The 27,029-nt window shown below is 44.3% G+C and overlaps 1 protein-coding gene across 1 annotated transcript in view; it reads right to left on the reverse strand.

Moving 5' to 3' along the window:
• Positions 1-27,029, reverse strand: part of Ust (uronyl 2-sulfotransferase) — a 267,481-nt gene that overhangs the window by 79,447 nt on the left and 161,005 nt on the right. The window contains exons 4-5 of the mRNA XM_076859656.2: positions 19,817-19,896; positions 10,051-10,204 (exon numbers count right to left, since the gene is read on the reverse strand). Coding sequence (XP_076715771.1) covers positions 10,051-10,204; positions 19,817-19,896 — 234 coding nt within the window. The remainder of the gene's footprint in view (positions 1-10,050; positions 10,205-19,816; positions 19,897-27,029) is intronic.

The raw sequence follows: 27,029 nt of genomic DNA on the forward strand, positions 1-27,029 counted from the left end.
TTATACACGTGATGGCTCTTCTAACAAGTCCCATCTAAGAGGTGTGCTAATTTCAAGAGCTGGGAGTGTTTTGACTCTAAAGCCAGTGAACCCCCACCTGAACCATTCATTCTCAGCTGCTTTCCTAAAAGGTGATGAAAAATGTCAGATGGGATAAAATCAAACTTCCTACTAAACTCCCACCAGACCACATTTACTGGTATCATTTCCATTCTATTTGTGACACTCATTAGTCAATCATTAAAGGGAACAAAAAATAGTTTGTTAAATTATGCTTTGCAAATCTCATTAATTATGAACCATGACTCTCACACTTTCTGGACCTGATTACTTATTTTGTAACTTTCTCAGGCATTTGAATATTTTAATATAAAAGGCAAGTTTGACTTTTCAATTGCATTGTAGGAGATGGGGCATCTGCAATACCTGTTTATATTGAAGATCACCCCAAAGCTCCAAGGCACTGGGCATATCCTTGGCTCTCCATCCTTCTGCCCCCATGCTGGGTGAGGTAGGTAAAGCTCAGCGGTAGAAAGCTTGTCTGGCATGCACAAGGCCCTGGGTTGGATCCCCAGTACCACAACAATAACAATGATAATAATAATAATAGTATGCTCATGGGAGTACCTATATGGTGCCCATCCTTTGCAGAGATCCTTGATATATGTGGTGACAAATGGTCAGCCATTCCCTCTTCTTGGTTTCTATGTTCCCTGCGGTCAACAATATTTAGTTTTGTCCTTCAATTTCTAGCCATTAGAGGGCAAGTCTGCTTTGGCTAACAGATTCTGAGGCTTGTTTTGAGAGCCTGAGCGAAGCGAGTATTTTTCCAATTACACACTATCTAATTCAATTTACATTTATTAGAAAAACTGCCAGCTATTTCATGTTAATATTGACATTTTCATAAGCACTTGCAATTAGAATTCAAGCTGAGATTCCAATAAATCTCTTAGATGTTTTACACTTATTTTTTTGGTCTCAGACTCTGCAAAATATTTTTAAGAACACGTTTGGAGGTCATTCGGCCTTTGGGGAGTTTATACTGTGTATATAAAACAGTTGAGCAAAGGAAAAATTATTACAAATGGCAGAGCAAATTGGGGACAAATCTAGTGGTGTGCCAACTTCTGTAAAACAAGTGTAGGTATGGAATTCAAATTCTAACACCAATAAATGGATTCATTAGTTTTTTAGTTTATGTGAACTTCACCCCCTTGCTTCATCAAACCGCAAACTCCCTGACTGCATTTAAAGAACATTTCCATATTTCAAGTACAGGTCTGTTCACTCACATCATTTTAGTTAGCATTTATGTCTTCATATGAATTGTCCTGCATTTAAAGGATGTCTTATGTCCCCTTGAAGACATGGCAATGGACTCCAAGTGCCTTATCAGCCTAAATAAAAGGATGTCCACAGACTAAAATACTTTATTCATCAAAGTGCTCACTCCCTGTTTTGATGTCTAAAGTGTAGCTTCCAAAAGTGAAACCTTAAATGCACAGTGATATACTCTTTGCAGAATAATAAATACTCCCCACTTTGATTTTAGAAGAATGCTTGACTGGCATACGGGGTATTCACAGATACAGCAGGTACTGCAGTACGTCATCCAACTTCCTTAATGATATTTATTTGCAGGTGCCAATTAAAAGCCTAGCAAATAGAACATTTCTAAGAAGAAGGCAAATACAGCATTTTCCAAATGGGCAGAGGATAAGAAAGTAAGTTTTTAAGACATTGCAGGTGTTTCAATGAAAACAGTTCTAGCTAATACAGCCAAGAATGGATGGGTGGTTAAGTTCCCAGTCTTAGGTATACCTTGGCATCACTTCTGATTTTTTAAAATATTTTTTAGTGTCAAAGCCAGGCTGCACCCCAGACCAATTAAACCAGAATCTGCCCAAGTGGGATCGAGCATCTTGGTGTGTAAAGCTCCCCCAGGTGACTCCGGAGCAGCCAAGGCTGCTGCCACCACCTTGGTAAATGGAGCCACCTGGCCCAGCAAGGGTGCAGCACTCATCTCCAGTGGCCAGGCACAGCTGCAGCTGGTTCCGCTGACTCATAGTGAGGGGCGGGGCCCAGAGCAGATGAGCTCAGCTGACAGGTGGCCAGGGGGATGCACCTGGTGTACTCTGGCAGCTCTTGTGGTTGATGGTCCTGATGGGACCTTCTATGGAGAAAGCAGGTCAGAGGAACTGGAGCAGAGCCGCTTTCTCCCTGCAGGGACATCTGGAGAAACACTTCTCCACCCCTGAGCTCCTCACTCCCCAAAACCCTGCTCCAGCCAAGTGGGCAGGTCACCCGGAGCAGCCTGCAGTTCTCAGGCTTTTGCACATTTTCTAGAGCGTCACTTCAGCTGGGGAAGATCCCTTCTTACCCCTGCTGTGTCTGCACCTGTCCCTACAGATTCCCCATAGACATCCCCACATCCGCACCTCATTTGTCAGGTTGCTAGGTGTCTTCATCACTCTTTGCTAACTAAACACGACCCAGCTAATGACAACTCCTGTGTTGCTGCTCAGAACTGTCGCCTCTCTCCTTGTTGGAGTTACAATTTCCCAGTTTGGGGCTTCTGTGGATAACCAGGCAGAGCAACTGCAAGGTCAGTGCTTTGTCGAGCACTTCTGTGTAGATGCTCTCCCACGCCACCCTGCCCCATCTGAAGCTGCTCCCTGGACATGATTGGTGGTCTGTAAATACTTGCTCTGTGGTCACTCTCACATTTAGAGTAGCCTCTGATTAACTGGTCTGTCCACATGTACTTGGGGGCCTTTCTCTACTTTATATATTGTTGCCAAAGTGATTTTTCTCCCCCAAAATGTGAAAGTTTCAGGATCTCATGTAAAGATGGCTCCTTTGCTTTAGTGCCTTCCCAGGGTTCTTGGACAGGGCCTGGGGGTTTCTATGGGGCTCGACCCCCACCTGCCCATGTCATGGAACTAAGCTCTTTGCTTCTCTCATCAGTTAGTTACTCCTGCTCTAGCCACCCTGGTTTTCTCCCTCATTCATTGTGCTCCCTTCTGCTACAGGACCTTTGCATGTGCTCGTCCCCATGTTTGGATACTCTTCTTTCTTTATCTTTCTCTTCAGTTCAGTTTCTAGACTTGCCAAGTGCCCCCATTCCATGCCTGGAAGGAAGGTGTTATTCTGCATTGCAGGATGTGATGCAGTTGCTGCTCTGCACATCTGTATGGTTTAGGGATTCATGCCTGTCTCCCTGGTAGGTCCGTGAGCTCCATGAGGACAGATCCTGTGTCTACATTTGCTCAACGTTTTATCTGCAGTTCCTACTCTAGTGCCTACCGCATGGACAGTACTAAGTCAGAACTGAACACTGAATGCTGGCCAGCTGGCTGGATGAATGGATGAACGGATGAATAGTCACTGAAGAATGTATGACACAATGCATGACTTGTCACTTGGTTTTGCAGGCACAGGAAAGTCATGGTTTGGGGCCACTGCATGGCAGCCTGGCACAGTGGAGAGCCAGTGCAGACTGCCCACCTGTGGGTGGGAGAGGGCACATTCCTGGAAGCCTGTCATGTTCACAGCCTTTCCTCAGTCCCCTAAGTCCTGTGATGATGTCACAACAGCTAAAATAACTTATCCTCAAGATGTCCATGCCCTACTGCTTGGAAATCATGCATATATTACTTTACATGGCAAAAGGGACTCTGTAGCTGTGACTGAGGTTACGGTCCTTGAGATAGGGAGGTTATCCTGGTTATCTGGGTGGGTCCAATATAATATTAAGCCTCTAAAAGTGGAGGGCACTTCCATTTGGGGTTAGAGAAGTGAAATGGAAGAAGACAGATATGAAGCTTCGAGAGGGACTCCACCTGCCAATGGTGGCTGTGAAGACAGAGGAAGGGGGCCATGGACAAAGATATGTCAGTGGCCTCTACGAAACAGGAATGGACTTCAGCTCAGGTGGGCAGCAAGAAAATGGGATCTGAGTTACAGCCACAGGAAAGGGTGGGGTCAACCCCTGAGCGAGCAAGGAGGGGACCCTCCCTGAGAGCCTCCAGAAAGGATCCGGCTGCTAACACCACGACTTTAGCCCGGTGAGAGCCAGGTTGGATTCTGACCTGCAGACTGTGCAAGAATAACTCCCTGGTGGCCCATCTCCTGGGTGTGTGATCAGCTGTCAGAGCAGCAAGGGACTACTGTAGCACTTTACATCTAGTTGGCTGCATCCTGTCCCACCCACTGCCCCAGCCACAGCAGGCAGGAGACGACTCTGTGGCACAGTGGCCAAGCATGTCCTTTGAGGAGCTGGACAGCACAGTCGACTGAACAAATTGGAGTCACTCTGAAGAGCTTGAATAAGAGCTACAGAGAGATACAAGGTAGCCGTTGGTCAGTGAGTGGCTAAAGGAGGCCAGGAAGCCAGGCCGCCTGGGTACCCATGTTACCTGGTTGCCAGGACAGATTCTGAGCCTGCACACTTCTTGTTTCCCACCAGAAACTCTGGTGGTGCAACTCTGGGGTGGCTGATGCTCTCCCTCCGGGGCCTGGCTCTGTGGGGCATTTCTTGGTCTTGGCTGGCAGGTGTATACTTTGGTCCTCACAATGGCTCTCACAACTCCTTTCCCTGGCCTCTGTTCCCCAAGTGACTAAAGAATCCCAATTTTCCTTATTTGTGGTTTGATCATCCCACCCACCTGGCCTCCGGGCCGGCCTTGCTGGTCTACAGGAGGGGCAGCCCGTGGGTGCTCAGACTACCCAGGGATGCTGCAAGGGATGCTGCTCCGCCCCCCACACAGCTGACGCTCTTTGGTGGCAGCTCAGGAGGTGGCTGGTGCATTTTCCTCTCTGCTTACAAAGCTTTCTCTCATGTCTCTCCTTTACTCCAGAGTCCCCCTCGGAGTTCTTGCCTTCCTCTTCCCTCTCCCCTCCTTTGCCCATCTTCCTCTGCTTGCCCCAGCCCCCAGGGATACTGCTCATCATGCTAACCCCCCAGAAATGGCCTTTGGTTCTAAAAATACCCGTAACAAACAGATTTCAGAGACTGTCTCTGAAGCAGGGCTCCTTTGTCCCGGTTGCCGCTGGATGCTCCTATCCTCATGACACAGCGTCAGACTCCAGGGGACTCCTCCGCCCCTCACATGGGGAGGACGAGCCGCTCATATGACTCCACAACCCCGTGCCTACGCAAGCTCCAAGTAAATAAACACGGGACAAATGTCTGCCAGCAGGCCGGGATCAAAACACATCTCCAGCTGTTGGGAACACAGAGAGCAGCCGTTTCCTTAGAAGCCTGTTCCCGGGGTCTTGAGAGGCCACTTGAGACCCATAGACCTGACAATGGCTCAGGGTATGTCCCCAGGTGTCCTAAGCCCTGTGAAAACAGCAGCCCCTGTGGGCTCCCTCAGCAGGGACACTCCAAACCTGTAGGAAAAAATGTCCCTTTCAATAGAATGCTACTGTAGAAAAAATGTCGCTGCGAATAGAATGATGCCTACCACCTCCGGAGTTGCCACCAAAGAGAAAAGGGAACATTTTTGGATCATAGGGAGTCACTGACAGAGCCAGGGGATGAACGCATCAAAACTAAAATTTATCTTCCACAGCCCTTCTGTGGAGGGTGAATCCGCCAACAATCCTGTGACACAGGAGGAAAGGAGTAGGGGCTAAATCCCTGGCCTCGTCATGCAGCTAGGGCAGCTCAGACAGGGCATGAGAACACCAAGTCTTAGGCCCCTACCCCAGCCTGGGTCAAAACCAAATTCAAACCAGTTGGAGATGAAGCACTTCACTTGTTACCTCTGAAGACCCTGGAAACATATTTGCTGAAACGCTTAAAAAGCAGAAAATCCAAATCCTTTTTTTTTTTTTTTCTTTAAGAAAAGTGACACTGTAGGAATGGAGGCAAAGCCTGAGGTTTCATTCACAGAACAGCTTCCGCTGGTCAGGGCGGAGTGGAAATTTCCACACATCAGTGTTTCACATGTATATTTCCAGAGCTAAAGGACGGCCAGAGTCCACAACTTTCAAGCAGATTAAAATGCATAGCTTTCTGAAAACCTTTGCTGACTCTGGCCAATTTTCAGGCTTCTCCAGAATCCAATGGGGCCAACATGATTCACTGAAATTCTTTATGAATTAAGAAGCTGTAAATTACGCATCTTCTCTTTGAAACATGCATTACTTTCCATGCTTTACAGCCAAATCGAATGAATAGCATCACAGAGGCGGTTTTCTCTCTGGGAAAATGTTCTCCCATATTTCCCTCCTCTTCATGTGGAGGATCGCCCAGTGAGGTGGCAGCGATGGCTGGCTGGGGAGCAGCCCAACTTGACATAGTTTGGAGTTTGAAAGTGCAAAGTGGTATCTGTGTAAAATACTTCACCATGAAAAGTTTTAAGGCCAGGTTTTAGGCGGATAGCAAGCACGAACCCCACATGTTCAACTGGCGGAGCAAAAAAGACAACAGGAGAAATTCAGATTCATGGAAGCTCAGAGACTGCAACAGGAAGTGGTTCAGCAGGGCTGGGAGGCTCGGGCTCCCCTACAAACCCAATGTTGCGTTTCCTTTGAAGTCCTTCATCCCCTCATTAAAAGTGTTCTGGGTGCCAGGCATTCCCCTGCCCTGGGAGTACAGCAGCCTGCACTCCAACTAGGGAGGAGGCATGTGCTAGGATGTGTCCAAAGGTTCCTGGGCTTAGATGGCTCTTAAACCAAAAAGGGAGGTAGCCACCTGGTACCCAAGGGCTGAGACTTTGGCTCTAGACAGACAGACAGAAAAATGAGCCCATGACCACAGCCTTTCCTTGGTATGGTGCTACCGGTCAACTGTTTCTACGTTCATATTAATTTACTTAAAAATTATTTTCTGATAAATGCAACGAGGAATGGTTTGGAAGGAAAATAGAAAGCTTGGGAAAACCTATCTGTCTTCAGAAAATACAGAGAACACCTATAAGATGCTTGAATGTTTGAAAACAAATTGTTTTAACAGCAGTGTCTTTGTAAAGTGGTGCAGATGATGTAACATACGACAAGTTTGCTCATAAAGTGTGGGGCTGGGCCCAGTCCTCTTTTCCCTTGACCATGCAGGAAGTGAAATGTAGGGTCCGTGTGGGCAGTCAGAAGGACTGGCTTCTACCACTGTGGGCCCCATGACCTGTGTCCACCGAGGCTTGTTCCTGCACCTGTGAAATGCCAACATCATCTTCATCTCCATGGGCCCCTGTAAGCCTAGACCCCTTTACTTTCCACCAGGAAAACCATTCATTCCCTCCCCCAGCAAGCTCAAGGCCAGCTCAGCTGTATGCTAAGCAGCTCTGCAAGGCTCAGAGCCAAGAACACACAGCCAGGTTTTGGCAACTGGATAAACCAAGAGGCTTCATAGGATGGAGACCTGGACTAGCGTGGTAAACTGGTGGACCCACTCAGGCCAGTCTGGTATCTTAAGTGCATGTGGCACGCAGGCAGGGAGGGTCCTTGCTTGGTGCATAGCCCCTGAGAGGGTGACCTGCACAGCCAGGGTTGGCACTGATTAGCTCTCGCCCCAGGCAAGGCCTCAATGAGGGGACAGTGACTCCCCACAGCTGCCTATGCCACAGAGAGAGACAAAAATTCTCTCCTTTGAATCACACAACAGAACAGCTGGGCTATGACGAGAAAAGGCTATGACAGGGGCAATTTTATATCAAGGGTCTAATGGGATCAAGAAAAGGGAATAAAAAGTTTTAGCTATTAAGAAAAGAAGGAAAGAGGAGGGAGGAAAGGAAAAGGAGGAGGAGAAAGAGGAGGTGGGGAGGACGAGGATGACAACAAAGAAGAGGAATAAGGATGAGGAGGAAGAGCAAGAGGAGGGGAAGATGATGATGAGGATGAAGAGGAGCAATAGGCCCTCTTTCACATAAGCTATCCTTGAACAAGAAATCAGCCCTTCTAACAGTGTATTCTGGGCAGATCGTGAAGGAATTGAGTCTCTCTCCTCTCAATCCCAGTACCCCAACTTTCTGCTTGATCATTTTGGGGAGTTTAATGCTTCCCTGAAGAGCCCTTGCCAACAAATTGTCTGATGAGGTCATCTGAGATGACCCTCCCAGAACATAGCGCTCACACTTGGAAAAGGGCTAATCTCTACGGGGAATTTGCTGGTATGGCTCAGGTCACATCCCCAAGGCGGTGACCAGCTCAACACAAACATAAGACCATCTACTACCAATTTTTAACATCTTTTGAGCTCTTTAAATACATTTCTCTCTGTTTGTAATTTCTCTAATGATTATGGCTTATTATGTGAATGCATGAAAATCATATTGCACAGAATGATTTACAGGATGCCAAAAAGCTAGACAGAGTTTAAAAACCTAGGGCATTCCCCTTGACTCTTGCATTGCTATTGGAATAACAGAATTCACAACTAGTTTCCATCTCTGGCTTCTCAGTGTTTTCTGCTATCATTCGGTTCTAGCCTTCTTAGTATCAGGATTAAATCAGAACTTCGAAATATTATTTTGGTTAAATGGAATGTTCTCTATGTTTTTAAAAGAAAATATAAGTATACTAATCAAGATCCAACACAAACAATAAAGATAATTTGAGAAGGCATTATTCTGCTAGTAAGTGGTTCTATGCTCTGAATATAAACTTGTTATTAGAGAAATATATACAGCCATCTTCCTAACATGTGGTTTAAAGACAAAGATTAAGGCTTTCAACATCAAAAACTAAAAAAATAAAACAAGACAAAAACCAAAACCTAAAGCAAAAATAGATAAAAGCCAGTTTAAAAATATATCATCAAAATGTTTCATTGAAGCCTTATAGTTGAACAAATACAAATACAGATTTATATCCTTTATACAAAAAGCCTGGGGCCAGAAGTGGTTTGGATTTCAGACTTTTTTGGATTTGGGAATATTTGCATATACATAATGAGATATTGGAGATGGGACCTAAGTCTAAACATGAAAGTTACTTGTGTTTTATGTATACCTTATATAAATAGGGCAAAGGTCATATTATACAGTATTTTTGAATTTTTAGTGAGTATGCATTTTGACTGAGCTCTGTCCCATAAAGTCAGGTATGGTATACTGGGACTCAAAGAGCTTCAGATTTCGGAGCATTCCAGATTTTCAGATTAGGGCATTTGACCTGTACTGCACAGGGAGTGAAAGGCTCAGTTCTACTGCCTGGGTTACAGCTCTGGATGAGATGCTTTGCTTCTCTGATTGCAATGTTCTCAGCTCTAGTCACAGATCTCAAGATGACAGTGACACTGAGGTGATACACAAAAGAGCAACTCCACTGGTCTATAGCTGAATGGCTGATGCTGGGGAGCTGGCAGCAGATGGGGCAGGTACCATGTATCTTGCTGCAGTGGGGGCCATGTTTGGACTGATCCCTCAATGCTTCTTTCTTGCTCTACCTGTGCCCATAAGCCCAGGATATCTGGAGGAACCCATCAGCTCATCCCAGACAGAGACCAGCATTTCCATCTCCTAAAAACGGGGCTCTTAGCTACTCAGAGAACTTTTGCCAATACAGTCACAAGAAGATGAGAAACCTACCTTTTATTCCAGTGCTGGAAGAAAGATACACAGTCCTGCCCTCCATTTTTGGTAACAATTACTGGGGTCAAAACTAACATCCTTTATGGAGCTGAGGATCCCCAAAGAGGTCCAGAAATACAGTTATTGCTGTGTTGGCATGTTCTGTTGTGCTGTGGTGGAAAGAACCTTGAACTTGAAGTCAGAGATGACAATTGTCATGACAGTGCCCCTTATCAGAGGAGTGACTTTGGAAAGCCCTAGGTTCTTTTAGGAATCTGAGGATCCTCCTTAAAAACTTCCCTTATGGGTTGCAATGGCAATTGAATAGGAAGAGGGAGGAGAAAAAAAAAAAAACCCTGCAACCCTCTAAGAGAGACCCTCAAACATATTTGTTCTTCACCATGACAGTGCTGGCCAGAAGTCACAAGGAATGATCTATTACTTAATACCAAAAACAAGCTGAGAAAATTAGGAAATCACTGGCCACTTCAGGGAAGCAGAGAAACCACTTCCGACACACAGCAGGACTTACCAGGTAGCGCTCCTCCTGCCTCATGCTGGGGGTGCGGATCATGTGGTTCTGTTCCCCTCTCCAGTCTCCAAAGCGACGAAAAAAATAGTTAGATAAAAACCGGCTGACGGGGTCTCTAATGATGTTGATGTAGACGGGCTGGTCTCCTCCAAACCTAACACACACAGGCACAAACAGGGAGCTCGTTACAACCCATCGCTTCTGCAGGAAGAAGAGTGGACAGGGTTTTCCCTCTAGCCAACCTGCTACCTAGTGACTGCCCCATCTGCCCAGGTGCACACGAGCACGTCACTGAGCATGTGTGCTGACAGGCATGTTGTTATCATGCAGGAAGCAGAGATGGTGACACCTTCTCCAGGTCCTTCAAGAAGCTGGGAGGACATGCTGACAGTCTAACTGTACACAAGCCATGCTGCTGGTCAGCATCAAGGCACAGACATCATTTGATCTTCTCTCTAGGCTCAGATGCTGAGGATGGGGGCTCTGGATGCCCACTGCCTGGCACAGGGCACACTGGCACGTAGGGGGCCCTTAGTGAATAATTCAATGGACTGGTCGATGCTGGGTGCTGTGGTGGGTGCAATGGTACTTCTGCACTGTAATCCAAACAGTCCCTGGCAAGGAGTTCTGCGGTGAGGGAATTAACAGCAGACAGAATTCACTGGGTGATCTTTCCACCTTGTTCCTAACACTTTATAGATCCACTCACTGAAGCCCCCCAACACCTCCACAGAGTAGAAACCATAATATCCCCCATTTACACCTGGGGGAACTGTGGCTGAACTGAGGGATGAAGTCAGGTGATCAGGCTCCAGAATCTGTGCTATTAAACCACGGAAAGACAATTCTAGAGCTGGGAAAATTAATAATGTAATAGATATGAAGAATGAATCAAAAATCAATGTAATTATCCTGCAGTGATGGAAAGTGGTTTTGATTAAAAAAAAAGATAAATATCTAGGCATTCTATGTTCATTCCAACTACAAAGCTTGAAGAACTATAGTAGGAGTCAGTCTGAGAGCAAGGCTTTGCAAGCCATGGTGACTGGGCTGCTGGATTTTCTTGAAGGACTCCCTTTTTTCTGTGAACTGTTTGGAAGCAGGGGCCCTGCTGAGTCTTGGCTCTGGGCAAAGCTCATGCTCTGGTAGCCCTCCTGAGGGTCCCTGTGATCCTGTGACCTTCTGATAAGAATGTCTTCCTATTCTGTCAGAGGTCACAAAAAGCTCAGAAAAAAACAGGCAGGGAGACCCCAGCTCCCACTTCTGTAGCTGATGGATGGTTTTCCTTTCAAAACCCAGCTCAGACTCACTGTCACCTCTCCAACAATGATCTCCAACGGACTATCCACTCCTCACCTCCTCTGACCCTCAGTCCTCCTCCTGTACTGTGTTGGCATGCCTATCTCTCTCCTCAGACTGTGACCCTCCTGCAGCCAAGAACTATGTCACTGAGCACAGTGGGTGGCCTCATCAGTGCTCAATGAATGGTGATTGATTGAAGAAGTGTGTGCTCAGGCGTGCACGCTTCCAAGCTGTTCTGTTGCTATAGTATCAGGGGCTCTGCATCAGAAGATATGAGCTTCAAAGATTTTCTGAGCATCTTATTCATATGATGTTTTGCCCAGTTTATTTGCACTTTTTTTGGTTTGTTTTATTCCATTTGGTACCAGGGATTAACCTAAGGGTACCTAACCACTGAGTCACATATCCAGCCCTTTTTTATTTTTTTAAATTTTGAGACAGGGTCTCACTAAGTTGCTTAGAGCCTCACTAAACTGTGGAGGCTGGCTTCAAACCTGCAATTCTCCTGTCTCAGCCTCCCAAGCCTCTAGGGTTATAGGTGTGTGCCACCGCACCTGGCCCAATCTTTAGAGAAAAAAATCCAAAGGAATGCAGAGGAATAACTCTCCAGTAGTGAACTTTCAGACACCAGGATGTGTGCATGATATCCTGGATTCTCCAGATTCCACCAACTAGGAAAACACACTGCTCAGGAGTAAGGCCTAGCCTTGCCAATAGGAATCTTGTCAGTTCCCAGATGATGTTCAGGCCACTGGAAGAACATCTAACTGTAGTCCTAGGGGTTAGCTGTGCCAACCACCAGCTAACCACCACACATATCCTGAATTTATCATCCTCTTTTAATTAAACTGGGTTTCATATCTATGATAAACAGTAACTAAAGTAATAATGTTAGGCACTACGAAATAAAACATGCATACCAAATATGAATCCAATATGACCCTCCAAAAATTAAATCATGCTTTCTTTCACAAACCTCAATAGTACTTCTATCTTTGTGAGAACAACTACCAGTGTTAATTAGTAACTTCCCAATCATGTCAGTCAACATACAGCTTCCCAGTAGGAGATGGTTCTCAATCTGACCACTGCCATGAGGCCATGGATGTGACTACTGACCAGCTTACTGAGCACAGATGGTTTGCTCCTGTTTATACACTGCATCCAGATGAAAGAATTCCAGAACAGTTTTCCCAAACACAAGTATTAGATGGCTTATAAAGTCACTGTCAACTGTACTACAATAGCCTCTGTCTAGAAATTTCTAACTATGGAAGAGATGGGTCTAATATATCTCTCTCCCTTTCCAGGAAGCAATAATAATAATGGTTTCCAGCTGTCAATCCCAGTCTTTTTGGTGTGTACAAGTTCCTCCCAAACTGGCAAAACCCAGTGGTGTGTCAACAATATGAGGCCAGAATACCACCATGACATCACCAGAGTACACCTCGTGTCCTAGCGCCTGAGGAGGAAACACATTTCCCTCCCTCATTCCACCCTCTTTCAGGATATGGTTCTCCGGCCTCAGTATTCTCTTAACTGTGTTGAAAATGTGTAGTCACACTTATAAAGTCTTCTGGGTTTTGTGAACTTATTGCTCACTCGAGTCTCCAAGAGAATGAGAGAGAAGAGAATGCTTTGACCCTACCATCCCAGTAGCGCAACATCCTGCCTTATGTTTAAAACCCCTGGGAGAAGGTTCCATGGACTCCCTGTGAAGTCCATCCTACTGGTCAACCTGACGATGACAGAGTCCTTGTCCTATCCAGCTGACACTCCTGACCTTCCTTTCAGGCACACTTATTTCTGTCCGAGTCATCAGACACAAAGGATTAGCTTCTTTGGAGCGTGAATTTTTATTCCTTTAGTTTTTTTTTGTTTATATATTTTTAAAATTCCTTTGGTTTTTATATTTCCCTTCATTTTGTAATCTATGGTTCTAACTTGCTATTTATTGTGCTTTAAAACACCACGGAGACAACCGCTGATCATAGGCTCCAAGATGCTCTGTACTAGAGAACGGAAGAAGAGTCAAGCAGTGTTTCATTCTTTACTTAGCAACACAATGTTGTCCCTTGGTCCCCACAGTTATTACTGTATATTTGAAGCTCTCTCAAGTCATCCTAAAATAGCAGCTATCACCAATTTCTTTGACTTTTGTTCACAGGTCATATTCACCAGCTCTAATCGCCCTCTGGGTCCCCTTCTGACCCTTTGCAAATGGATTCTATTATTTTTATTTTTATTTAGTTTCTAATCTATTTTTAATGAGAAGATGAAGATCCAAAGCAGGATATAATCTGCTAACAATAATAACCACACGGTTCTCATAGCATGGCAGCATTTCAAATGGTTTCCTTCTATTTTCTTCAACATCTTAATCTACTTGGCAGCAATACTAGTCATCTCTTCCACAAAGCAGGGGTAAGAACCTTGTATGCTTTCATCAAAATACTAAAGGTGTTCTTCCTATAATAATAAGTAATGCACACATTAAACCAAGACGTCAAACCAGGATTATCCTGGAAAATTTGGACTATTTTGTCCTCCTCCTACAGTATAAAACATATCTTCTTTTTTTCAAATTGTGGTAAAATATAATAACACAAAATTTACCCTCTTTATCAAGTTCAAATGTACAATTCGGTGGTATTAAGTACATTCACACTGTTGTACACCATCACCTCCATCGCTCTCCAGAACTTTTCCATCATTCCAAATTGAATCACTGCATCCATTAAATGATAAATCCTTCCCTCTCCTTCCCCCAGTCCCTGGCGATCACGATTCTACCCAGAGTACGTCTTTTTTAGCCTCTGGCCTGGAAGTAGGTGATACCCTTGCACTGCTACCTGTGGTTTAAGATGGAAAGTACAGTAGGCTGGAGGCCCACAGCTCTGATCCTTGTTAATGAGGGAGGAAGACACACTGAAGTGGGAGAGAGGCCATCATGGAGAAGAACAAGACTTGGGAAAGACTGAGGGGCTGCCCAAGGGAGAAAGGCAGACATGGTTCATTAATGGTCCTTTGCTGGAAGCCAGTTGCTACACTGTGGATGTGAGGTGTCCCCCAAAAGCTCATGTGTAAGACAATGAAAGAAGGTTTAGAGGAGAAATGATTGGGTTATGACAGCCTTCACCCAATCAGTAAATTAATCTTCTGATGGGATTAACTGGGTGGTAACTGAAGGCAGGTGGAGGTGGGTCACTGGGGACGTGGCTATATATTTTGTATCTGGCAAGAGGAGTGTCTGTCTGCTCTCTGATCATCATGTGAGCTGCATCCCTCCAACATACTCTTCTGCCATGATGTTCTACCTCACCTTGAGCCCCAAGGCATGGAGCTGGCTGTCTATGAACTGAGATCTCTGAAATGGTGAGCCCTCAGATAAACTTTTCCTCCTCTACAATTGTTCTGGTCAGGTCTTTTAGTCACAGCAATGAAAAAACTGACAAAAACACCAGTCATGGTAACCTGAGCCTTTGGCAGTTACTGAACGCCAGCTGGGGGCCAGGCATGGGTGGGAGGTTAGCCCCCATCCCCTAACTCTGAGCAGTGGGTACTTCAGGATGGGACCTCCCGTCCCCAGACACACTCAGAGGAAACAGAGCCACACTCTGCTCTCTGGAGCATCCTAAGGGGAAGATGTGGAGTCATTTTCTGTGAAAAGCTGAGGCAAATGTGGGGGAGGATTGGAGGGCGGTGGCTGGACCACTGGAGTTAAGGTTCCTACTCAAGGAGGGAGATGATAAGGACAAGGCAAGAAATAATCGGCTGACAATAAACAGCAAAAATTAAAGAAGAAATAAGCTGAGCTGAGGGAAAGTCAAGATGATTCTTGTCCTGGATGGGCCTCCAAAGCTGCTGGGCTCATGTGGCCACAGAGATCTCTCTGCTCATGGTAGCATGAAAAGCCGAGCTGAGAGACGAGCCCAGCTGTGCTTAAACAGGGTAAACTGAGAAAACTCTCATGTTAATACTGAACTCCTGGGCTCTGTTAACATAGGCGAGGACAGCAGAAAATAACCATAAAGAGCCATTTTGACTTGGGTTTTTGTTTTTTCCCACTTTGAGGATTCTGCCACGATTATGAAAGATTTGAAGGGCCCTGAATCAAAAGAGACCATGTTGCTCACGAGAATAAAAAACATAGTCAACATTTATAGATAAGATGTGGAAACCAAACTGAATTATGGAAACATCAAATCTCGTTTGCTTTGTTCACTAATGTCCCCAGAAGGCAGGCTCTGTGACCGCACCTACGTAATGAAGACCTCACGTGAAGGGAGGAGAGAAAGTGGGCAAAGGCCTCCTCTGCTCCTCACCCTCCACCTGCAAGCACCCTGGTGATGGACTGATTTTAAAATGTTTTGTTTTGATAAGTTTGCACCAGCATCCGGGCTAAAACAGGAAGGGAACCAAAGGACAGGGACGAGGTCGCAGGTGAGAAAGGAAGAATGAGATGGAAAAAGGTTAAGAAACGTGGTGGTTTAAGGTGTTTCCCATCCTGATGGCTCTCACGGTTCACCTGGATTCTTTTCATAGCACCAGCCTCTGAGGTGAGACTTTCCTGAGGTTTTCCCTGCAAGAACTGAACTGAAGGATTGAGAGGGATTCTGGATTGGAAAAAGAATTACTGGAAAGCCCATCCCTCCAATAAAGTTTAGAAAACAAGTGACAAATTGGGAGAGACAAGCTGTATTGTGCTTGCCATGAATATTTCCAGAGGGCGGAGTTAAGTCACACACGTGGGGCTACAGCTGCTGATGGAAAGTTGAAGTTTTCCAAAATTTGTACCCAAAGGTACTTCAACAACCAGAAAAAAGACACATGAAACCACAACACCCAAGGGTTAAAAACCCTACTGAACCATTCCAACATCTTCTAGCACCTTCTAGGCAAAGGTGGTTTGGACTCAAATCTCCTGGTTGCCCAGAGGAAGAACATTTGCCTGACCCAAATTTCCAGAGAGATGAAAAACCGTGTGAAAGAATAGCCGAGTGGAAACCCCACAGATCCAAACCTGGAATCTCTGAGGAGCTGGCAGAAATCCTTCCTGGAGGCAACTACAAAAACACCTGATTGATCTAATACAATTGCTTCCCATGGATTAATAAAACTGCATATGGATGAACAGTTTCCTCTAACAGGGAGGAAAAAGAAGGAAGAGGGCAAGAAACCCAGATGAGTAAATGAAATAAATCAGCTACTGAGTCACCAAGAGCTCACAGGATGGCATTTTACATCACCCTGGGTGTCTGTGTTTCAAATAAGAATGTCATACCTAATGGAGAAAAAGAATTAGGGGGCAATCCATTTTGGAATAGTGCCATCTCCCTCAAAAGTTCAGAACACGTACATGTCAAAGCCGGTTTGGCTCTCATTCTTACAGCCTGCTCCACAGCAGGCATCCTGCTGCATGTTAGCCATGCACAGAAGACTGGAATTATCTACACAGAACTTGAGGCTGCAGTCTGGCTTCTCACAGTGTCCTCATTTCTGACACGAGCAGTCTACAGCATTCATAAGCAGGCTTCTGAGGAGCGGCTTCATTATATCTAGGCCTCGGAATTCATAACGCAGAACTCATTTTTTAAAGTATGTTAAAGGCCTCCTAACAAATTCCAACTTGGTTGTTTTTTTTTTTTTTTCTATCAACTATATATTTTCGGGCTCTTTGTATGGCTGCAGTTTGCCATTAACACCTAAGAAATGTTCCTTCAAAAGAGACATTCCCTTGAAAGCAGCTGATTTTTTAGCTTCCCAGGTTCCGGGAGTGTGATCATCTTGTCCTATATTCAAGTTCTCCACATCATTCCACTCATTTTTAGGGAAGTCTTGAGCTAAGGCCCCTGGCACAGGGCTGTGGGGTGCAGAGAAAAGATGGGGAGATGGGACCGACAGAGGCAGCCTCGGCCGGCCCTGTCTCGCTTCAGACCCTGGCTGCCATTCTACTCCAGTTGTGTCCCCGCCGCCCAGCTGCACTTCAGCTCCCTTCAGCTCCTCCCTGTGTCCAGCTTTCCCTGGTTCTGATCCCTGTACTGAGGATGCCATTCCTGTTCACTGGTACAGAGCTGACCCACCTGCACTCCCCATCGGGGTGCCTTTCAGGAACATAGCCTGCTGCCTCCCACCTGCCCTAGGGGAGCCACTGTGAGCCCTCCCCCTCTGTGCATCACACTTTCCCATATTTCTTCCTCACTGGAAGAACATAAGGATTCCCAAAGGCAAAGGAAACCTTTAGTGCTCCTGGCAGAAGCCCCACTTGTACTGTAGCGTGGAGGAGATGGAGGCCCTCCATCCATGTGCTTTGAATTGAACAAAATGGAGAGGAGGAGGACACAGAGCCTGCCCTGCCCTCGGGTTGCTCCTGCTGTGGATGTGCCGTGGGTCCGCCAATCTGCAGCAGAACTGGGGCTCCGTGGAAGACTTCCACGGCAATACCTTTTTAAGTGCCACTTTGAATTTATATAGTATCCTCCTCTTTGAGGGCTTTCCTTCAAATGCTCAGGGCATTCTTATAAGACAGGGTGGGCAGGAATTGTCCCTTTTTTAAAGATGAAAAAATGGATCCCCTCCCTTCCCCACCAAGAGATTGAATGACATGCCCAAGTCATGGACAGTGGGCAGGCAGACTGACACCCAGAGATCCTGGCAGCCAGGCCTACACTGTTTTCTGCAGATGTGGTCCTATAAAAGGCATTTATTGAAGCTTTATTTATTTCTTTCAGAATTAAAGCAATCAAGATTGTCCTCTTATAGGTATACGTGATGGTGGAGGCCATGATAAAATACAGTCACCAGGCTGTGCTCTGCTGATCCAATTAAGATACCGGCTTTGGCTTCTCATTAGAGTTCTACACTGTACTGAGATAATTATTAAAATATGTTTTATTGCAATTTGTTTGGTTGTAAAGATTTGACCTCAAAGCAAAAGAGTTAATGCATGAAGTTCTAAGGTGTCAGAGGTGATTCAGAAGGAGGCTCACTAGAATAGCAAGAAGTAGAAAAGCATGCTCTTTTCCTTACAAGTCATAAAACACAGGCCTGAAAGGGCTAATGAGTCCTTGTTATCTCCTTGTGCCTAATAACATGTTCTTGGCCTTCTGGAAGGAAGAGGCAGGGTGCATATAATGTTCAACCCAGTAACAAGTCACTTTATAGGTATTGTTGAAAAACACACTCTAGGCTGCCCAACTCCTGGCCGTAGGGTCACTGTGGATAATTTGCAGGTGCCCTATACACCATCGCAGGGAACTCAGGTTATCAGGCAGGCCCAGGAAACCTTAGTTCTGGGAAAGCTCACTTTTAAAGATAAGGCAGCAAGCTCCTCTGCTCTGCTATGTTCTGCTTAATAACGAGCTTCATTGAATCTCATTCTCTTTACACTTAATTGGCACAGGGCCTGCTGCACAGTAGGAAGTTCTTTGAAGGCTAAAACCTATTCCCAGCCCTGTGGGTTGTGAGGCATCTGGAATGCTCAGGTCAAAGCCCCAGTTCCCCCACAGCCAGCCTCCTGAGGTGCTGGACTCACAGGGGCCCTTAGGTGAAAATCAACTAGTAGGTACCATTTACAGGGCCAGAGCAGAGTGCAGCAGGGCTCTCTGTGCCCCTGTGAGTACTATCACCCACATGAAAATGAGAGATCTGCCACCAGAGGCCCCCCAGGGAGGCCCAGGGGTCCTGGGCCGGTCCACAGATCTGTCCCCGAACCCAGAGATCTGATAGCCAACCGACTCCAACTGTGAGCACAGGCCAGAGTCAGCAGAGAAAGCAGGAATCTAAGGGCCACCTGTTCAGGAACAAGGGGCAGTGGCAGTAAACCAGTAAACGTCTAGGGAGGAGAATGCACAGAGCATGAAGTTAGCAATTAAACCCAGATAAGGTCAAAAAGCCTGAATTTGATGATCTGTACTATTTGCAGAAGGACAAAGTCACTGAAGAAAAAGAGAATTCTAAAATACCCCACCAATGTCAAGCATGCAAGACCAGGATAATCAAATGGAGAATGAAAAAGCTAGACTGAAAGGCTGCTATGAGCACTCTGGAGATGACGCCCATAGCCCTGTCAGGCTCAAATTGCACAAAAATGTGCAATAAAATACTTATGTTGAAATACCCATTTCTTGCCTTCTTGTTGGTTTTAATACAAAACCTGACTTTTTTTTTTTTTTTTTAAAGAACTGTCAGGTCAAATGTCTTCTCATCAAAAAAAAAAAAAAAAAAAATCAAAGTTTTTTTAAAAAAAATATTTTAGATGGTATTCTAGGAACAAAATGAATTTCTGTCCAAATATTTCAAATTGTGACTCCTTTGCAGCAAAAATAAATGGATTAAAAATGACTTTTCAAGGCAATTGTACTACCTTGCAAATACAGGTAGATGTCTTAAGTAACTGTTCATTAGAAGGAGCCTAAGGATTCAAAAAGAAATGAGAGAACCATTAACGTGGAAAGTGCCTTACCTTGAGAAGTTGAGGAAATGAACGTGTCGGGTGAATAAATAGGGCTGTTCGGCAGTACTTATATTTTTAATCAGTTCCATCTATTAAAAAAAGTACAAAATTAGCATATGTAGGATCCGATTTACTGAGCCATATTAAGCTAAAGGTTATCTATCCAACTCCTTTTATCCCCACTTATTGCTTTTGGACCAGGGCCAAGCAGCTGGGCTTTATGCAACATTTATGAACTTTTGCATAAAGCTCCTTAGTGAAGAAAATAGTGCTCTCCAAATTTGTGATCCTGTCCTTAATTTAGTTGGTTGCTACCATGAAAGCAATGTGACAGATTAAGTAATTTCAAAGGGAGAAATGAACATGTTGCTATGCAGAAACGCAAGTCAAAGAATGCCTTTAATCCCTACCTGTAAAGTCACACCAAGAAAAGAGGTTAATCATTATTTTATATTTCTAATGATATTATGGAGAGTTATTGAAATACTGGAAACTCATACTGCAGAATTTGAAAGTGGGAATGAAAAGAGGCACCGCTCATTATTTTTCTCTTTGATTACAAAAATTTATAAGGAAAATATAATGGGGAACACACGAACCCCCAAATGTCTTGGTTGTTGGTGGCTGGTCATCTGAATTATTTATTTGCAGTTATCAGCAAGGCAAAAAGTAGTTTATATTCATATAAACTAACTTTTATGGTCTTCTGGAACATGTCATGATACAGAAAATGTTTAGTAAAATCTGTTGGAAATTCCAAACATTCTTAGGACTCCGTGACTTCCTGAATTCCACTTTCCCCAGTATTTCTAATTGGCCCCATCAAAATGGACATGGGAAATTTCTAAAAAGCACAAAAAGATTGCTACTTCGGATGAACTTCAGACGTGCAGTATTTCATATTTTATGAACTAGTTCAAGCTGAAAACTGGAAACAAAAGTGGTCATTCACATGTTAGGCGCAGTAGCAAAGAAAATAGAATAAGAGTCTGGACCTCCAGGTTGTCTCAAACGTGACAAAAACCCTGGATTACTTTGTCCCTGCCTGTCTAACACAGGGGTGACACATGCGTACACACTGGATAAATATTTGTTGAATGAATTAACTCCAACTAGTACATGTTTTATAGATTGTTACTCCAAGAACTCAGTGCTAAACCCTCTAATTAGTTATTCATGCTCACAATGATTATTTGAAGAAATGAAATTGAACTGTAAAAAGAAAATGACTCCCAGTTTCTAAGCCCCGGGTTTCCATTAGTCAGGGGCAGGCATGGTGAATGATGATTTGCCCTTTCCTGGGCTTGAGTGTAAAAGGAAATTGAATCCTGCTTCTTTATCTCTTGCATATCCTCTACACAACCCCTGCATGTGCTTGTCTCTGGTAGTAAAATTTCCTGCGTGGGCACATTGTTAATTTTGAGTTTTGATGGACGGACCACTAGAATTACCGATTTGAAAGCATAATCACAGGTAGTTTATCTTCTGAGGATGCCTGCTTAAAAAAAAATAACTTTCCTGTATGTTTAATATGAAGATGATTCATGCTTTCATCTCTAGCTCATTTTTATTCATATATTTCTCTGCACAGGTCAAAGTCATATAAGAAAGACCCCCTAGTATTGCATAAGAAAAATGGAAGAAAAGGTCAGAAGAAACATCTTTTTTCCCACATATTCAACATTATATTACATTCTCCAAACACATGTCAATGTGTTAAACTTAATGGAAGAATGGCAATGGTTAGACTTTTGAGAACAGTGTCATAATAGTCATAAAGCTGTCTATTTCAGAAGGAAAAATGGATTAGCAGTGACAATGCAGAACTCTTTCAAGGCATATCTTTAAGCACATGATAAAGGTACTAATGCTCAAGTTTATTGCTTTAGAACAGTGAGAACAGAGGACATTTCTCTCACACACAGTTTGTTGCGGCATACCAAACAGTAAAATCACTTACGATGTGTCATAAGCACAGGTTTCAGGCATCATGTTCAAGGTGTCTTTTGACCTTCACAAATGCTAAGGTTTGATCCACTTCTGGTAACAAGCATGGCTCTCTCTCTAACCTTTATCCCAACCTCCCGCTGCTCACCTCCTAAGGGCCTCACCTGGTCTTCCTTTGGTCATCAATAGCCATCTACCTTTTATCTCACTTGATCTTATTTAAATGTACAACATCATGGCAGCAAGGGTACTACCTACAATCACCACAGAGACCACCTCTCCCATTCCCAGCTCATGTAGGACCCCTCCTGGACTTTATTTTAATTCCACCACATATATTCATCCATCCTACACTGAGCATTTATGAAGTACTAAAGAGAAAGACATGAATAAGGTGAGTGGGAAGACATAAAGAAGAGAGTCCACCATGCCAGAACCACACTCTTGGTTCTCTCCCATCTTCATTATTTATCCAGCCAATCCATCCAGCCACTCTGGTTCTGGTTAATGGTGACCTCCGTGTTCCGCCTTTGATCTGGGTCTCTCCCTTGCTCAGTCGTGTTAATTCTGTGCAATCTCCCTTGACTGGCTCTCCAGGTGAGGCATGCTGTGGCCAGTCTAGCTAGCTACCTCCTGTTCCTTCCTCACACCTCAGCCTGACCAAGAGCAAACCTGGGCTCAAGCTTCCTCTTCTAGAACGTTCTTCCACTTTCCTCTGCACATTCAAATTCTAACCTCTTTTTACATTTGGCTAAAATACCTCCCTCCTTCAGTTAGCCCTCCTGGATCTCCCCTTTGATCTCCAACTCTGTCATGCAATGTACTGCTTGGGGTTGCACCTATGGAGATAAAAGACTTGGTCTGGTTCTCAGGCATAGTCTTGTGGATGAAGTAGAGCAGTGGACAGGCACTACCATGTGACAACAGCATGGGGTAGAGGGCACACGGTGAGAGGGCATGGTTGCCCTTGAGGTGTGCAGACTGGATGCATAGGACTTAGCCAGTAAAGAAAGGGATTCCAGGCCTGGTGGACAGAATTAGCAGCAGATGTAAGAACAAAACCTAAAATGGCATGGATATTAAGAAGTTTCATGTCAGGTATGGGCTCAGCAAGGTAACAGGTAAAACAGGAGAATTAGGTAGGAGCCAGATAATTGAGAATGCTGCTTGTCATGCAAGGGATTTGACATTTTTTGCTGTGAACAATAGGTAATCAAAAGACTTATTTTGTATTTTTTTCCAGATCTGAGAGTAGAGTAGAAAATGTGAAGAAGGATAAAGGTTAGAGAGAGAGGATGAGGGTAGCTCAGTGGTAGAGTGCTTGTCTAGCATGCATGAGGCCCTGGCTTCCATCCGTAGCACCAAAAGGGAAAGACTGCCCCAGTCTCCAGGAACTTGTTAGAGATGCAGATCTTCAGGTTCTACCCTCACCTACTGAATCAGAGCACATCCCCACCACCACCTCAAAAATCTGTGTTCTAACAAGTGCTCTGAGAGATGCTAAGGTGTGGAGATAAGAGAAGTGTGAAGAAAGATGGAAAGACTTAGGGAGGGCTTCAGAGGTAGATGATTGAGCCTCATGACCACCTGGTGATAGAAGGCAAGGAAAGGGAGTGGTCCAAGGGATTTCCTTCCTACATCCCCCCTAGGATAATGAGCACAGGGTGGTATCCAGCTGTGGAGATAAGGAGTGCTGGAGCCTGAACAAATTCAGCTACAGAAGTTAGGAGACATGGATTTGTTTTTGGAAATATCTTGCTAGAAATGAAGTAGTCTTCTTTGTCCTTCCCCCTCACTGGATCTGAGAATGTTTCACTTTCTGTTGGCCTGTACCTGGGTTTGTGAGCTTGCTCTAAGCTACATGCTAAGTTCCCTGAAGTCCAGGGTCAGGTTTACTTATCCCAAGAAAGCCTGGCTCAGGTACTACACAGAACATGTACCCCATGAATATCTATAGAATAAAGACACCTCCTTTAGAAATACTTCTTGTACTCAAAAAGTAGAAGATAGAATGAATTTAGCCTTTTCTGGGACAGATGTGTGTGTTTATTACTCTGGTGTCAAGGGGAGCTCATGTTATCCTTATAATACCCAAGACAGAAGAGCACCAAGAAAATATAGAATTTCTCAGTGTTTTATGAGGGTTGTTCACTATACCAAGCTATTGCTTATACACACACAGTCATTTAATCCTTAAAAAGACTTGATGTATTAATTTATTACTATGCATATTTCAGAAACTGAGGCATGGGAAAGCTACACAGATCGCTCAAAGTCTTAACCACACAAAAAGGTGAAGCCAGGATTCACATTCAACTCTGTTAAATCCCAAACCCCTGCTCTTATTACTGTACTCCAATCTACCCACCACCCCGAAGCTTTGAAAGGAAGAAAGGACGGGTTAGCACAACGCTGCTAAAGAATAAAGGGGGTTTACGGGATATACATTTTCTAAGTTTCATGAGTCATGCTGAAAAACTGAAAGCTATAACTGGTAGGAACACTTCAAGAAATAAGTGTGGGAGAGAATATTTTCTAAATGTTCTCAGGTGGGAAAACAGAGTATATCATAGTAAGAACAGGAATGAGTTACTTAGAAAAGTTAACTAGGCAATGGAATGAACCTAAAGGAAGAATTAAATCACAGTGTATCTGAGGTCTGGATGTAATTGAAATTAAAAAGGAAAAAGTTACAAAACAATTCATCACTTATAAACTGGGTTTATAATACAGAGGCTGTGCCAGGAAGCAGTTTCTCAGCTTCAACATCCCTGGTCACGATGGGAGAGCAGAGAATATCTACCCACAGTTCCAAAAATGTAGTACAAGACTTTTGCTCTTGACCTTTTAGGGCATGATTGTCAGCAGTGAGGTTATCTAATCCCCATGCTGTTCTGAATTCTGTTCATTCATGAGCAAATAACTGATGTTCCCTGTGATTTTGTAAAGCATCATAAATGAAACAAAAGGATGTTTTGCTTTTTTTTTTTTTAACACACCAAAGCAAAAAGCAGAGAATTATTGGTCCTTTCATCTCAGAGGCTGGAAGTATGGCTGGTGGATCAGGTCACCTGTCCTTCCTGGGGTACTGGGAAGGCCCTATCTTTCACTCAGGAGTGCGCCAACACATGCCTGCAATGAAGAAAGCGTCCACCAGGGGGAGCAACGACAAGAGCAAGGCAAAGAGCCTGGATCAGTCTCAGAGACATGAGAAGAGAAACATTTTATTTTTTCAGGTCTTGTTTCTATTTCTTTCCCCCTATTTTCTTCCCACAAAGTTTCCACTAGAGGACTCATATCTGTCTATAGGACTCCAAGACAACAAGACAGCGTTCACAGAGCTGGGGGAAGGAGTCCCCACGCACGGCACAGTCAGCTCTCAGGCCTGTGGATGTTGTCTTTCCTCCTGTGAAGTCAGGAGCTTTGAGAGTCATTCTAAGAAAGACTTTCGTGCTCCTGGGATAGATGTTCTGGTTCCTGAGGAGACAGCACTTGATACGACTTTGGGGAGCCGTGGTGTCTTCAGAGAGCTGAGAGACTCTCAGGTGAGCCAGAAATCTTCTGTGCTTAATGGAGGACTCACTTTAATACAGGAAAACTTTCTAAGAACTGGAGGCTTTCATGTCAGAATTCTTCACTAAAGTTGTGCGTGCTCATGAGGATCCGCCGGAGTTTTTCTCCACCATAGATACAATTACCGGGGTTCTCCCCCTTACAAGTCTGTACTCTGCAATGGGATGCTCACATAGACTGTGAATATGTACAGAAATATCCATAGAAATATGCACAAGCTCCTCAGCAGATGTGGATGTCCATCGTGGATAAGAACCACTTTGTAGTGAAGTCCAACTTTATTGAGAAATGTTCTGACTTTTAAACATAGCATTTAAAGTTCTCCAGGATGTGACCCTGATTTTAAGCCCTGTTCTTCCCCTTTCCTCTTGATTTGTTATATTTTAATCAGTTCCCTGTACATACTTACCCTCCCTAAAAAAAGATGGGGTGATAATACTTTCCTAATAATGTGGCTTCAAGGATTAGCAGTCAGGTACACTAACATCCAGTATGGTGTTGGCTACTCAATATCCAGCATTAGTGGCTGGTCCTTAATAAACATCCACCAAGAGGAATGGACACACAATGGAGATATATGCTTCAAAAATAAATAAGCAGCCAGTGCTTGCCTGTAATCCTAGTGGCTCGGGAGGCTGAGGCCAGAGGATCACGAGTTCAAAGCCAGCCTCAGAAAAAAGTGGGGTGCTAAGAAATTCAGTGAGACCCTGTTTCTAAATGAGATACAAAATAGGGCTAGGGATGTGGCTTAGTGGTCGAGTGCCCCTGAGTTCCATCCCCAGCAACGCTCCCCCAACAAAAAAAGAAGATTAATGAGTGTGGGGGCATTGTGGTGCACACCTATAACCGCAAAAGCTTGGGAGGCTGAGGCAGGAGGCTCACAAGTTCAAAGCCAGCCTTGGCAACTTAAGGTCTTGAGATACTTAGTGAGATCCTGTCTCAAAATAAATAATAAAAAGGAAGGTCTGAGGATGTGGCTCAGTGGTTAAGGGCCCCTGGGTTCAATCCTCAGTATAAAACAAAACAAAAAATAAATAAACAAATGAACAAGTGAAGCTTCTCCATTAAACAGAGGCCCAGGACTTGTGGAAGCCTGGAGGAATTCCTCTGGCATCTAGACCTTTTCCAAATTGAATATAGCTTCTTTAGGTAAGTTTTGTTTTCTTTTCTTTTTAAGATTCACTGCTTTATAGTCACAGTGTAAACTTGTAAATTTTAGTGGGTGAGACAGTGGGGAGAGAACTTTAAAAATGTAAAGGAATTCTGTGCTGTTCTGTTTTTGGCCAAGCAGCTAACAGAACCTAGAGTGCGTGGGCATAGGATCGCTCCCTCTCCCATCTTTGAATGCTTTTCAAGGTTTAGATCATTTGAACAGCTGTTGAATAGAGTCAGAGCAGATGTGAAGTTTATAGTGAAATTGTAGCCTTTACCGGTGTGACTGATGGAAGGATGTAGACAAGTCCAGCATTTCCTAAACTATGGATGCTAATTCTGTGGGCTCTTAAGGAGAGTCATAGTATTCATAGAGTCCTGGACCTAAGAAGACTGGGAAATGCTAGGTGAAACCAAGTTATACAGTTCTTTATTTTTCTGTTCCTGTTTTTAATTCCCAGACTCTTAGAATGTGACTAAGTACTGTGAATCTCTTAGAGGGAGACAAGGTATACATCATTTCCCAAATTTATTGAACCATGACATTTTC

Source organism: Callospermophilus lateralis, chromosome 6 (genome assembly GCF_048772815.1).
Source record: "Callospermophilus lateralis isolate mCalLat2 chromosome 6, mCalLat2.hap1, whole genome shotgun sequence".
Classification (NCBI taxonomy): domain Eukaryota; kingdom Metazoa; phylum Chordata; class Mammalia; order Rodentia; family Sciuridae; genus Callospermophilus; species Callospermophilus lateralis.